This window comes from Carassius carassius, chromosome 20, assembly GCF_963082965.1.
Source record: "Carassius carassius chromosome 20, fCarCar2.1, whole genome shotgun sequence".
Classification (NCBI taxonomy): Eukaryota; Metazoa; Chordata; class Actinopteri; order Cypriniformes; family Cyprinidae; genus Carassius; species Carassius carassius.
This window is the reverse complement of record NC_081774.1, coordinates 19,040,907-19,056,335: the sequence shown is the minus strand read 5'-3', so window position 1 is coordinate 19,056,335 and position 15,429 is coordinate 19,040,907. Positions and strand designations below refer to the sequence as shown.

General features: G+C 38.3%; 1 protein-coding gene across 1 annotated transcript; it reads right to left on the bottom strand.

Moving 5' to 3' along the window:
* Positions 1 to 257: 257 nt before the first annotated feature.
* On the bottom strand, positions 258 to 14,635 carry LOC132096607 (MAP kinase-interacting serine/threonine-protein kinase 2-like). The gene is made up of 14 exons (XM_059502067.1): positions 14,479 to 14,635; positions 13,884 to 14,060; positions 13,715 to 13,802; positions 13,426 to 13,527; positions 13,230 to 13,327; positions 11,013 to 11,092; positions 10,523 to 10,596; positions 9,856 to 9,960; positions 9,444 to 9,499; positions 8,424 to 8,519; positions 4,126 to 4,320; positions 3,690 to 3,854; positions 3,534 to 3,574; positions 258 to 1,173 (listed from the first exon to the last, which is right to left on the bottom strand). Exons 2-14 carry the CDS (start codon positions 13,932 to 13,934, stop codon positions 888 to 890), a joined length of 1,437 nt encoding a protein of 478 aa, XP_059358050.1. The 5' UTR covers positions 13,935 to 14,060; positions 14,479 to 14,635; the 3' UTR covers positions 258 to 887.
* Between the last annotated feature and the right edge of the window lie 794 nt (positions 14,636 to 15,429).

The following is a 15,429-nucleotide window of genomic DNA, read 5'->3' as shown; positions in this document are numbered from 1 at the left end:
CCGTCTCCCTGAAAAAGGCAAACCTTTCCAGTGCGAGGACAAAACTGAAATGTAAAACACCAATGAACGGACACAGAATGAGGCTTTTTTGCTTTAAAATATGCTTTGGTAACTCAGAGACAGATCCTGAGGTTCCCCCTGAAAACACTGCTGAGATTCGCATTTGGCAGAAAATAATTTCATTTTCATTTCATTTTATTGGAGGATAACCCCTTGAGATGAAAACATCTAATTTTCGAGGGGGTGCTCGAAATTTTTACACAGTGGAGTGAAATTGATAAACATGGTCCTTGATAAATAAATTCAGACTAGAGAAACCCCACACAACATGGCTGCAATTTTCTTCCCTGGATAACTTGAATAATAAATCATTTGCCACTTAAGTCCCAGCAACACTTACATGGTCTCGTCTGCCATCAATATTACTTTGAGAGTGAGAAATGGGTCTCAAACATGGCATAAGTACAAATCAAATGATTAGGCCTCTGGGGGTCTCATGTGAGCTCAAAGGCAAAGAGCAAAATGTTTTTTCTGATGCTTAGAAATCAAATGGCTTAGGTGGGGTCCAGCTTTAGATGCAACTTGAGTCTGAACTTTGGTTCAAGGTTTTTTGTAAACATTGTTATATTGACAGATTCCTGGGACTCAGACGTCAACAAGTCTTTCCTGGCCACAACAAGGCTTTTTACCCAGTCAAAACTGTTTGCAGGGGCCTTTGAGGTGCTTTAAGTGCTACAAACATAAGAGTGCTTCTCACAAGAGCTTAGAGCCCACAAATTAAGTGGGCAGAGAGGTAAAGATGTCAACGCACTGCCTAGTTGAAGATTTCGATAGAGTGTTATCAATAGTCGTCAATGGAGAGCAGAGGCTGGGAAACGCGGTAGAGATCAGGCACAGTCACCTACGATCACAAGCGGGGCAAGGAGCTGGCGTAGTTCAGCAGCGCACACTGGCCCTCGGTGCTGGCTGCCTGCGGTCTTCCTGCGGAGGGCCAGCTTGGACCTGGAGGAAGGAGACAGCAGCAAGGAGCCAGAGCTGAAGGAGAGGAGAAGCGGGGAGGTAAGCTCCTTCTCTAACTGCTGCTGCTCCTCACTCTCTTCCCTCTCAGCCAGCTGTCGGTTCATGGCTACGGCCTGCCCCGCAAAGAACGTCAGGTCCTGAGCACTACCACCCCTGGAGAAAGAACACAGAATGCAAGGATGGCATGATTAACGGTCTGCTATTCTCGGTCAAAAATATAGAGTGGAGGAACTCTCTCATCTTTTCTCATCTAAGACTCATCTTTTTCACCTGCACTTAACCAACTAACACTAGCACTTTTTCTTTTCTTGTCTTTTAATTTAAAAAAAAAAAAAAAAAAAAAACCTACCTATGCGTTCTATACTAGACTAACTGAGACTTGTCATGGCACTTGTATACTGTTGTTGTTCCCTTGTTGACCTGACGGCTTCTATTGTTCTCATTTGTAAGTCGCTTTGGATAAAAGCGTCTGCTAAATGATTAAATGTAAAATGTAAATCTAACTATGATGTCACTTCTGGTTCCATCGTCCCAGAGTCAATGGGTTTTTTTTTGTATGGGATTTTTGTAAAATCCCTAAAATAAGGTCCGTGGTTCACACAGGCTCGAGATATTTTCATGTTTTACTCTATGACATAAAACACACCAGTTACACCCCACTCATGATTTTTTTTTTTTAACTGATACGTTTCTCAAAAAAGACTAACAAGTTGATATTTGGGACTACAGGCGCCGGAGACATAAAACATCACGCCGAACAGTTTATCAATTTTTTATGCCCTGAAATGCTACACGTCTTCAGCTGGAAGATGCTCGTTTATCGCTTTCTATTCCTACTGATGCGGAGGACTCTGGGTTCATAAGGTAAACCATTACAATTATTCCATGTAAACACCATATTTACCGGCATAGTCATGGTGAAAGTGAAACTTTTACCTTTAACATGGCTTTAAGCACTATGCATCGTTAATGTTTACAGCCACATGAAGCTGTTAGAAAGCATGAGGATTTCCTAGAAGCAAGGATAAAATAACATTGTGTACCCACCCTAACAAAGCTGAATTATAGTACTTTATTCACTAAAACAAGTTTAATTTAATTTCATATCCAAAAACTTGCTCAACCGGCTGTTACGTACTAGATTAAATGCACTCGAATTTTATTGAATAGTTCTTGGAGACACGTTTTTAATTAAAATATTCATCTTAAATCAAGGATTGTTATTTAGTTATAATTCTTTCATTTATTCACTATTTTTTTATTATCGTCTCATTTCAGTTTGGCTCTAGTTTTGTATTTATTCCAGTTTATATGAAAAGGTTCATGTAGCGTGGATTAAAATTAATATACAGAGTAAATCCTTTTCACTGAACACGTTAAAAATAAGTTTGAAAAAGTTACAGGAAGCTTGATGGTGGTGACGGTGAAGGCGAGCGACCGGGGTGCTGTAGTTCGTTTATAGGATAAGTTTAGCTTTTAAGTTCTGGTACTTTTATTTAGAAAACGTGAAAGTTTCATGAACTATAATTGAACACCGAGCTTATTTTGGCAATTATTTCAAAAGCCTATGGAAAAATCCTGTTGGCTTTTTGTCAAAGGAACCAGTGTAATGCTAACAGCAGATCCGCCTACAGAGTGACGTCATAGTTCCCCCAGTCTATTGCTGCTGAAATTTATAAGTGTATCATTAAGCCCCCATTTTACTTTAAGCCAAATTGAAGAACAAACTGGCATGGCGTCATTCCAAACAACATCAATGTAAAACGGGGTTTGCTTGCCAAAATGAAATTTCTGAAAAAGTTGCTCTGGCGGGTAAACCACTTTGAACTACAGTTCCATTGCTCCAAGGCAATTTCTTATGACGATAGTTCACCCAAAAATGAACAATCTGTCTTTAATTGCAGGTTTGGAATGACCCTCATGTCATTCCAAACCTGCAAGATCTTCGTAACACAAATTAAGATATTTTTGTTTAAATCCAAGAGCTTTCTGACCCTGGATAGACTGCAGAGTTACTGACATTTTCCCAATCCTAGAAACGTTGCAAGGACATCTTTGAAATAATCCATATGACATCAACGTTGTGGTACTTTCATGAATGGCAGTGAACGGTGACAAGTTACTTCTGTTTTCTTTGCACACAAAAAGCATTCAACTGTAGCTTTGTAAAATTAAAGTTGAACCACTGATGTCACATGGGCCATTTTAAAAATGTCCTTACAACCTTCCTGGGCCTTGAACGTGGTAGTTGCATTTTTGTCTATGCAGGGTCAAAAAGCAAATTTTTTAATAAAAAATATCTTTATTTGTATTCCAAAGATGAAAGAAGGTCTTCCAGGTTTTGAAGGACATGAGGGCGAGTAATTAAATGACAGAATTTTCATTTTTGGGTGAAATAACCCTAATCAGTAGGTGTGCTCAGGTATTTCAAACTTCTTTTGACCCTCCAAGCGAAGAAGGAAAAATAACTTTGTTGCGAGTATATCAGGACATTTAGTATGCAATATACTCACCTCTGATGTAATATGAATGCAGACACAGTGTTGGGTGCACACTAAGGTGAAGAACAACAGAAATGTGTCAGAAAACATGATTTACAGCCCAAGAAGCAAATAATTAATGTGAAATAATCTCAGGAATCCTAGAGATGGAAATTAAAATGGACATACCCCCTTGACCCAAGGATGCTGCAGAACCTGGGCAGCACTGAGGCGGTCTTTGGCATCCTGCACCAACAGCTTGGTGATGAGGTCTTTGGCTGCAGGAGAGATGTGTGCCCAGTCCTTCTCTGGAAACTCGTACTTGCCTTCCTGAATACTCTCAAACAGCATGCTCTGTGGACGCATTGTGATAAGTGGTATTAAAAATCGATTTGCAGAAGCAAAAATCACCATTCAGCCTCAACCCTAAGGTTTTTTTTTACCTTTTTAAATTGGCAAAATGTAAATAAACTTGTGACAATGCAGCCCAAAATTGTCAAACTCTTACTATGAAACCAGGTGGCTAGACCTGCTACAATTCCATGGAAAGTTTTCAACTTTCTCCACTTTCGATACTGAACGATTTCCCAGAAAACCATGCATCTTGCCAAAGTATGTGGTGTACCTGGCAGGCTTGGCAGGGCTCTCCCCAATCCCAACCACAGTCTGTTCCACAGTGACCCACAAAGGGTGGGTATCCACTCAGCATGATGTAGAGGATGACACCAAGGCTCCACAGGTCACAGCGCTTGTCATAGATGCTAGCTTCCTCATTAAAGGCCTCCACCACCTCAGGAGCCATGTATTCAGCTGAGCCACACTGTAGGAATAAAAGAAACCTTTAAGTACATACTGTAAAAGTCCTCATACACAAGGAAAAGTCCACAAATTCCCCACATGGGTTTTAAAAGCCACAAGAACTCAGTGGGTAGAGCAGAGAGGAACAATCTTGGTTTCACTTCATGTTTACTATTACTGTCCCATCATCATGTCACTTGGTTGGACAACAAGTTCAAAAGTACAATAAACTACAAGGTGAGCTATCTAGAGCTACAGCATTTACCAGAGCTACCAGCACTCCCTCAGCTTGGCCTCTGCTGTTTGTTTTCACCTGCAGGGCATTATCAAGTTCATTGTTCGGAGTTAAGCTGGGGTGGCCTGATCCGATTCAGACCTGGGTGCGTCAGCAGACAACTGTTCCAGCAGGGCCCACAGGCTGCTGCCGCTGTCTGCAATATATCATGTGGAAACTAGTCCAAAAGGTTACTGCTTGGGGAGGAAAAAAGAAAAAAGGATTTAAGCCGCTCTACACCAGCTGGAGATAAACAAGTGCCAACCCTGCTAGAGTGTTACATAACACACACATACGAATGGACATTCTGAATGGTGCACTTATACTTAATGCAATGAAGAAACACTCAGGGGAGCGAACCAAGGAGGTTAGCGGGACATGAGCAAATTTGTTTATTTTTATGGAAGTGCAGCTGTCTGGTAAAAGATTGTTATACAGCTACTATATGAGTCACTGAAGCAAACTGAGGAAGCTGAAGACATTATGCCGATGTTTATTTGCAGGCCAAGGGGGAGGAGACTACATGTCCTTAGAGGACACTCCAAAAAATAAGCCAGGACTGCCATCTCTCTGACCCTGACAAATCTATGGCTAAGCCTCAGTAACCTCGCAAGCACACGACACGTTCCCTCAAACCGTCCGAGCTCTGTAAACATGACAGGGGCATCACTTTGAAGGAAACGCGATAGAGAAAAATAGTGTGCCACGATAAAAATGCGACTCTTTGGTTTTATCATAAGCAACCCTTGTAATCTGAAGTAAGAGTTTTTAGCTAACAAATCAAAGTTCATAAAAGATCACCTAATTGTACTAATCATACTACTTGTCCCACAACAGGAATAGAAGTAGATTGTGATTCAACAAATCCCAGACAGTCCAGCAATGATCCCCAATAGACAGTTTATTGTCTGGCTGGTTTTGCTTTCAGCATGACTGGGCTCTTACATAACGCTCCTCTGTCCACGAGGAATCTTAGATTTGCTGTCACTTAGAACCAGTCCCACCCGCTTCCTCTCATCATTAAAAAAAAAACAAAAAAAAAACGGTGTTTCCAGACAACATGTACGTTACCGAGTAAGGATTTGCATAGTTTGCTGGGTACAAGAGTGTTATTATGGTGCACAGAGCAAAAGAGGGCAAGCCTGAATGTAAACGATAAATAAGTCTTCCGGTTTCTGTCATTGACCACAAGCCACTGAAAGTTAACACTGGCATTGCGTAAGTCATAATAAATGTATGTTCTCGGATGTTTATGGTTCTCGGATGTTTATGAAGGAAATGATATCATGGCAAGACAGGACTTTAGCTCTGGCAAGACCAGGGAGTTTCCCTGGTCACTGTTCTAGCAAGTAAATCAGGGATAGGCAACTTCGGTCCTGGAGGGCCACTGTCCTGCAGAGTTTAGCTCCAACCCCTCATTAAACACCTGAACAAGGCAATCAGTGTTTTCGGGATTATAAGATAGATACAGGCAGGTGAGTATTTATGAGGGCTGAAGCTAAACTCTGCAGGATAGTGGCCCTCCAGGACTGGAGTTGCCTATCCCTGAAGTAAATCCACATCAACAGTATTCAAAGTGATAGTTTACCCAAAGTGAAAACTGTATAATCTGTAATTCAATGTTCAAAACCCACAAGATTTATCAAGCACGTTCAGCTTCCATTTATCATATTTGAAGTGTTAATAAATTTTTTAATGGGAGTAAATGGCTAAATTAAATCGGTTCATCACGAAGTGAGTGCAAGTCTTCTAAAGACTTGGATTAAACTTCTCAGTTCAGTTAGATTACTTTAAAGAGGTCTTCATAAACTTTATGATCAGTTTTAGAGGTAATAATTTAATGAAGAAACAATCTCAGTTTTCATTAGAAAAAAATAAATACCTTTGCATGTTTTGAAGATGAACATGTCTCTTTGTTTGGAATAACGTGACCATTTTTGATTTTGGGAGAACTAAACCCATTATGCTACAGAGAGAAAAGTCAATGCTTGAAATTAGTTGACAAAAAGGTAAAATGCCACACAGAACTGTGCTCTGGATTTGTTCTTGAACATCCTGGTGCAGTTACGCTTAAATCAAAAATGTAAATGGAGAGGGTTCACCATCACAAGTTCTGATCCACCACCTTCCAGGTGCAGAGGAAACTCTTAATAAAAAAGGAAAAACTCCTAGACATCAGAAAGAGCAGACCATACAAAACCAAAAATATCTAGCAACCCAGTCTGAACACTTCAAAAGCATCTGAAAACCCCAGGGTGTGGTGAAAAGACTGAGGTATGGGTGAAAAGATTTCCATGAGGAATTTTGTTTATGGTCTCGGTTCATGAAGACATTCACATTAAAATAACCTTGCCTGTTCCCTTCAGACTCGGAGAGCTAATAAAAACTCGTTTACGGTGTTCCTTGATCTGTGTAATCTTAACAATTCTGTGACCCAAGGTACCGATTCACATGAAAACAGATGTTCAACGCTCACAAAACTTGGTTACTGGAGGTGGTTACTTTGAGGTTTATTGGCTTTGGCTTTAAATCAATAACCTTCATCTGTGCTCTACTTATTTTGATATCTAGAAGTCCAATGCAGTGAAGTGGCAATAAAAATGGCATTTAAAACACTGGCTAGATTTAGTGGCTTGATTTATGTAACACCAAATTAAATGTAGGTGACACTATATGTCTATATGTAAACATAATTGTGAATCAGCCTTCAAAAATCTTTAAAGGGGTCATATGATACGATTTCAAGTTTTCCTTTATCTTTGGAGTGTTACAAGCTGTTCGTGCATAGATAAGATCCCTAAAGTGGCAAAGACTAAAGTCTCAAACCCAAAGAGATATTCTTTATAAAAGTTAAGACTCATCCACATCCTCCAAAAATGGCTCGTTTAAATAAGCCCCCACGTCTATGTCACTGTGTGGGAAGATTTGCATAACCTGGCAAAATATTCACGCAAAAAAAGGCTTTTATTCTCGCTGTAGCATTGTTGCTGAAGCCTCCATGGCATGAAGATGCCATGTATTTCTTTGTGAAAGCGAAACTACTTTGTCCTTTCAAAAGAGCACACAACAACTAGAAATCAGTGGTTAAGTTGTTTTTAAAACACTGTTCCAGAACAGTTCAAACCAAATATTCATACGTGCGAGATACATTTTACGGAGGACTAGGACTGTTTCCTGTGAGAGTAACCTACAATGCCAGTGTTCTGACAAATAATGCTGACTCACAGCCTGTAAGTACATTTTCATATTGAAAGGATTTGCTACTGACGTGCTACTGCAGTGTAGAATAGTGCTTGCTGTTTGTCGCTTCTCCAATCACAAATGCAGACATGGTTTTATGTTTATTCAGGGCAATACGCAACATGTAAAAATGTGTCAGTATGTGTCATTATAATCAGTAATTACTGTATGTCCCCACTGGAATGCTTCAAAAGCCTCGTTTGTAATGTGTTTTTCTGGTTTTGTCTCATCGTGCATCTGTATCAGCGTATGTTAAGGGGCGTAACATTTCAGTCACATGCTTGAGGTATTCGGCCAATCACGATCCACTGAATAGCTGGCCAAACAGAGCACACCACAATTTAATTGCAGCACGTTATTTACCATTTACTCTAATTTAATATGAGATCATATAGGTCATTGGCAATCCTGCGGATGTCCTTGCAATGTGGTAATATCCTTACTGTCTATACAGGCTCAGGGAGCTCTCAGATTCCATCCAAAATATCTTAATTTGTGTTCCAAAGATGAACGCAGGTCTTAGGGGTTTGGAATGTCATGAGGGTGAGTAATTAATGACAGTTTCCATTTTTGGGTGATCTATCCCTTTAATGTACACGTGTTAAACTCACCGGAGTCAAGAGCTCAGGGGTGGAGATGGGAGATCGGTCACTATTCAGTTTGATCCCACTTCCCAAATCAAAATCGCAGATCTTCACAGGAGAGATCTACAGAAGAAAAAAAAAAAAAAAAAATCCATAAATTCCACTGTAAAATTAGTTAAAGGATTAGTTCACTTAATTCACCACCCAACACCCCCCCCCCCCATGTCATCCAAGATGTTAAGTCTCGCTTTCTTTAGTTGAAAAGAAATTAAGGTTTTTGATGAAATCATTCCAGGATTATTCTCTTTATAATGGACTTCAACAACTACCAAATGGCTGAAGGTCAAAATTACAGTTTCAGTGCAGCTTCAAATGTGCTCTACATGAGACCAAAAGCTGTTGCATGTTCAAATAACACATTAACATTTTTTGTAAACGACGTTTGACTATGTCTTTGCACGTTCGACTTTTAAACACAGAGTTGGTACAACCACCTACATCACGCGCGACCTTTTCAATGAAATTAAGTATTCTGTGAAGTCGTGGACACGCATTGCACAGTATTGCAAGGCGAGCATTTCAGTTTCTAAAGCATATAAAAAATTTTTAGGAAATGACCAATCGTTTCACTAGATAAGACTCCTATTCCTCATCTGGTATCGTGTAGAGGCCTTTGAAGCTTCACTGAAAATGTAATTTTGACCATTTGGTAGCTGTTGAGGTCCACTATAAGGAGAATACTACTGGAATGTTTTCATCGAAAACCTTAATTTCTTTTTGACTGAAAAAGACCGATATAACATCTTGGATGACATGGTGGTGAATAAATTATGAAGAAATGTTTTATTTGAAAGTGGACTAATCCTTTAAGAGTGCCCACTGAGTTTTTCTAAACACAAACGGGTCAAACGTTTTCGTTCAAGAGCACAAAAAGCACGTAAAATGTTACTGTACCCAACAGATTTGTCAAAAATCTGGTCAGAAATGCAGTGCATGTGTGTTCTCCTCAGATGTCTCATGTCTCCTCATGTACAGAGAGAGACTCACCCTGTCACTATGTTCACAGAGGATGTTCTCGGGCTTTAGGTCTCGATGTGCCATCCCTATAACAAAACATAACAAACAATTATCTATATTGATAATATATAGAATGCATAATAACATTGTGTTGTATCAACACTAGGGCTGCACGATTAATCGCATGCGATTGTCATGCGTGTCTTGTTAGTAAAGCTGGTTCTGTGATTGGTACTTCAATTCATGCGATTCATCTGCGAGTATGAACGCGATATTGCATAGCTTGTCAGCGAACTACGGCTCTGTCCATTTAGTGCCGCTCCATTTGAAAGAAGGTGATGGACATTTACTGGTAATCACAGAACCGGCTTTACTAACGAGACACGCATGGCAATGGCATGCGATTAATCGTGCAGTCCTAATCAACACTAAAGGTCTCAACCTTTGTTGTGTAGGAAGTCCAGAGCACTGGCGATGTCCTGCACCACTATGCTGGCTTCCTGCTCATTGAAGTGTTGTCTTCGGTGTATGTGAGTCAAGATAGAACCTGTGAATAAAAATGGATGCATAAAGATTTAGGATTATAGATTCTTTACAAAATGAATACAAACCAGTTTTAAAAAGTGTTTTTTTTTTTATCTTCATGTTTCTCGGGTGTCTTATGCTCACGAAGGCTGCATTTATTTGATGAAAAATACACACAAAAAAACTATTTAAAATAAAGGAATAGTTCACCCCAAAATGAATGATTTTCATCATTTAGTCACCCTCATCACTCCAAACTGGAATATGTTTTTCTTATATTGAACTCAAATGAACATAAGAATAATTGAAGAAGTTGAAAGTAACAATTGAACTGAAACAGTTGAGGTCCCCATTGACTTCCATATCAGGGAAAGAAATATGGAAGTTAAAGGGGACCATCAGCTGATTGTTTACCAGAATTTTCCAAAATATCTTTTTTTTTCTTTCTCTACAACATAAGAAAACTAAAACTTTCATTTTTGGGTGAACTATACCTATAACTTAGTGGTTTTAATTAAAACAATACAATGAAACAATTTAAAAAAATAAATAAATAAAAAACCCACAACCCACACACAACTTACCGCCTCTCAGTTTCTCAAAGACTAAATAAAAATTGTCCTCTTCCTCAAAGTATTCAACCAGTTCCAAAATGTTTCTGGTGAGAAAAGACATTAACATTATCCATCAATTACATGGCAAGGAGGCTTAAAGGAATCTTTTTCAATTAGTCTTAATGAGCTTCTCAAGCTTTGTTCCAAAACCTCGTCTTGCGGTCTATGTAGGCAGCAGTCTAAGGCGGCATCCTGATAATCATAAAACTCAACTCCAATTGGTTTCAATACAGTTTTCATTTAACCAAGCTAACCGCATGATACATGAATAATCTAATCACATCAGAGCAATTTTTAAATCAGTACTTTAGTTTAGTTTGAAGTATTAAATAAAATTTCTCTACCCTTGGCCACCATGTTGGACTTATTTTTGTCACAATGCACTTTGGGATTTCGGTGACCATTAAATGCTATTTTTCCCTTATATGCAATGAGTAGTGTCACACAGAGAATCCTGTACCTGTGGCCCTGGCACTGGTAGAGCATTTCCACCTCCCTGAAAACACGGCTCCTACTGTGGCCTGGCCTCTTCTCAATTATCTGTATGACATTGAAACATCATATTAGTGACCTAATACCAGTGACCAGATCTGCATGTCCTTCTGTGGATAACTCTCAGATTAGCAAGCACACAGATGACACGCCACTGCCTGCCTACAAAAGAACATCTCGGACTACTAATTCAGCAGGTCGCCACATGGTCAGCAGGCTTTACAAACTGGAGGACTAGACAGACAATCAGGTCTCACAACAAACAGTTAACAATTGTTAACAATTAATTTAATGCACCCTTGCAAAATAAAAAAAATAAATCTTTAAGACCAAACTTACCATCGCCAAACCTTTGAACAGTAGTATGTTTCTAAAGGGCTTGGGGTTTAAAAAAAATGAGTTGTCTCTCTTAATTCAATGCATATACTGGTTTATCTACCATCTGTCCCTTTGACTGTACCTAATAAAATCCATTTACACTGGCATACGACTATTATTCCATGTTATGTCCATTCATTTTAATATGTAGATAAGCATGGCTACAGTATCCCAAAAGGTTAAGCATTAGCCAAACACTTCAACCTAATTATACAATCCACAGCAAATGGGATGCAAACTACAAAATTCATCTATCTACAGCTTCCATAAGAGCACCAGATCATAAGACTCTTGGAATCTGACAATATTTCATGACATCAGCAATGTGGAGAACCTGGCATTTTCAATTTTGCATTCCCTTTGGCAAGTTACAGAACATTTGCGATGAAATGACACATGAAGTGATGTATCAAATTGATGTAGCAAGAGATACCGCACTGCTTTTTCAAACATTACATGTCCTGCTAAACAATATCAACAACTGCAAAGAGGAAGTTTCTCTGCTGAGCAGGCACTGTGGTCATTTATATTTTTGTTCCACAGGTGCAGCAGCAGCACAGTAGCTGGAAGGACATTGTTCCAGAGAGAAGTACACATAAATAAAATGGACACAGCTCAAATGACCATGAATGAAAGCTAGAGTCCTGTATTTCCTGAAGAGGGCTGAAACACTGTTACAAAGCCACCTGTCCCAGCATAAACCCCCTTTTATTCTTATGCAACACTCTACATTGAAGGTAGGACACAAAACTAAGAGCCAAAGTTTGCTTCCCTCAATTCAAATTCTTAGTGTCAAACACTTGGGAGTCTTCAGTAATAAACCACTGACACTCTAACATAATTTAAGAGAACATACTAACAATGTCCTCCTGCTACTCAAATTTAGATTTAGAGTTTTGCAGAAGAATCCAATCTTTAAGCCTGTTCCCCTTTTAGTCTTAGTCTGTTCAGATTGCACAATATCATTTCTATTAATCCGTCACATTTTTGATGCACCAGAAATAGCCCTATTCATTCCATTAAAGGTATAGTTCACAAATGAAAAATTAAACCGTCATTTACTCACACTTATGTCATTCCAAACCTGTATGAGCTCGTTTCTTATGTTGAATGTAAAAGATGATATTTTGAAGAATGCCGGTAATCAAACAGTTGATGGTCACCACTGACTTGGAAAGTTCCCACTGGAAAGTTTTCCTTTTCGTATTATGGAAGTCAATGGGGACCAACAACTGTTTGACTACCGGTATTCTTCAAAATATAATTTTACATTCAACATACTCATGCTCATACAGGTTTGGAACGACATGAGGGCAAGTACTGTAAATTATGATAATTTTCATTTTGGGTGAACTATTCCTTTAAGGGGCAATTTAAATCAATAAATGAAATATTAGAATTCTATTAAAATACATAATTGTATTACATTAAAATAAATTTTATAATACATTTAATTTTCTCTATACATCAGAATATTATAACAAACTATACGTGTTTTTGTTTTGTTTTTTATGTCGCTTAATTTTTCAGCTCCTATTTAGTTTTTGTTTGTTTTTTTTTTGTCATGAAATTAAAATGAAGCAAATAATTTTTAAATATACTTTAATTTGCTACTCAAGCTTTTTATTTTCTGGTTGAAATCAGAGCAATCATAAAGAGAGTATGGCTTAAGAGGGTATTTTGCTAGTGCAACTGGAGTTTAACCTGAACATAGATAAGACACTGATCATTCGATGGTTGTAGGAGCACTGACAACAGTTTGTTTGCCAATATGCGGCTTTAAATAAAATGGGGTGCTGATACTTGCCTTTACTGCATATTCTTTATTGGTGATCAGATTGATGCAGGTCTGAACAACAGCATAAGCCCCTTCTCCAAGAATCTCATTTTGTAGTTTGTAAACATCTGCAGAGAAAAATGTTTATAGTTATACTCTACAGACAGTGAACCTCTACTCCAGGCTTGAGCATTTACTGTACGGAAGATAAAAAAAGGGGGGTTGCCTTCAAAACGTCCGGAGAAACTGTCAGTGGCTCTGCATCGTTTTTTCTTTTTATTTCTCTTCTTGGCATCAGGGATATTGATGGGCTGGCTGGATGGCATGTCTTTAAAAAAAACAGTTAAGATGAACAATGTGTGCCAAGTCCATCACTCTAATCTGCTATGAACTTTGCCTAACAAAGCATGAGAGATATGCAATACCTCCTCAAGTATCTCATCAGGGTTTACGTCAACCTCAAAGACTGATAATGACAATCAATATTAAGGAAAATGTAGGCAAAATAGCTGTACCAGGCCTTGATGAGCGGTCTAACTTGAAAGATGAGTCAACATGGAGTTCCAAATCTATTAATTCATCAGTTTTGAAAGGGTTTTGCCCCTGGGAACAGGAGAAAGTGTCAAATTAAAGTCTGCTATTTCACATAAAACACTTTCTGGTAAATCTCAAGTCGTTACCAACCTTGAAGGAGCGATGGAATCCTGTGACCTCTGTAATTTTGTTTTGCACCATGTTTTCAAATGGTCAGATAATAATATGCAGCTTTGTGTCTTAATTACTGTGCAATGGCTCCTCTCAATCAAATATACTGATCACCTCTGATCTGATCACCTCAAGGTGGTCTTCAACAGATGACTCCTGTTTACACAGACAGACAGAAACAGCATCAACATGGCCCTGAACAGATGCTCTTGAGAGACTAAGAAGAAAGCTAATGTAACGTTACCGACTTTTAATATTTTTTACATTACGAGAGGCAAAAAAGTTAGGAAACTTGACAAAAATAAATAAATACTATTGAATTAACTTGATATTAAGGTTGAGAAATAGATCAACTGACAATTCCTATGCAAGTTATTAATCTTAACAACAACAATTAACAATCTAATCTTACTTTACAAGCTGTCAGAGGCTATTTTTAATCAGGATGACCAAGTAACCATTCTCTGGGCTGCATGCGGTTGCAGTCAGAAAGACTGGAGTTTTTTTTTTTTTTTTCTCGAAGAGATTTGCTGAAATCATTATTTAAGTTAGTGGAAAGGGAGTCATCTCTTACCCCGATACTAGCCTCGAGACGCCAGCGTTTACGCCGTTGCTCAACCCACCGTGTAATAACGTTACTACTCTGTGTTTGTCAATTGTAAACTGAAGTTGAGAGCTCTACGCATATATAACATCGTATCTTGCACTCCGCCCACTCTGCATTCCACATCCAATCAAAATGATTGCTTTGAAAGGCAGAATTAAAAAATCTGAACACTATTGGACATTTCAATCTTAGGGGCGGAGCATCCCGTTTCTAGCGTCATCTAATCAGAATCAAACTTAAAATTGATTTGTTTATTGCCCCATCTAGTGGGCAGTGGAAAAATTAGTACAATTTTAAAATGAACACACTTCAGGATATTTAATATATTACATATTATACATTATATATATATATATATATATATATATATATATATATATATATATATATATATATATATATATACAATTATTGTTTAATTTCATATAAATATGCATGAGTTGATGTAAATATAGTTGGGAACAGTATCTATATAGTATCTTTAAACTTAATTGGTGAGGTTTTTAAGCATTTTATTGTTAGATTATTTTAATATAACTTATATTAATTAATAAAATTCACGTTTAGAAAGATGTAGTGAGCAGGCAGAATGTGTGGCTCACTGCAGCCATCCACTGATCTTCATGCATTAATTACTTTAGTTTAATGTAGTACCCAGTTGTTTATAGTATTCGAATCACTGATCTATATATGACTCTCTTTTATAGATCAGTGATTCGAATCCATTTCTGCTCTCTGGCTGGCTGCCAACGCATCTCTCTTTCTAGGCTACATATAATCCATTTAGATTTTCCATCCTGTTCACGCAGGAAAGTTTTGGGAGTGACATTTAAAACCCACATAATCCCTCATATACAAGTCGAAATTGCCGTGATAACCGAAGCAATGAACAGGAGAAAACATAATTTATCACACCAG

What these genes read in the sequence shown, in the direction of transcription:
- LOC132096607 (XM_059502067.1), bottom strand. Translation starts at nt 13,934, where the DNA reads ATGGTGCAAAACAAAATTACAGAGGTCACAGGATTCCATCGCTCCTTC. An exon ending in TCTGTGAACATAGTGACAGG is followed by an intron (nt 8,520 to 9,443) that starts GTGAGTCTCTCT and finishes TTTCTTCTGTAG; the next exon opens with ATCTCTCCTGTGAAGATCTG. An exon ending in GCATTCATATTACATCAGAG is followed by an intron (nt 1,174 to 3,533) that starts GTGAGTATATTG and finishes TTCTTTCTCCAG; the next exon opens with GGGTGGTAGTGCTCAGGACC.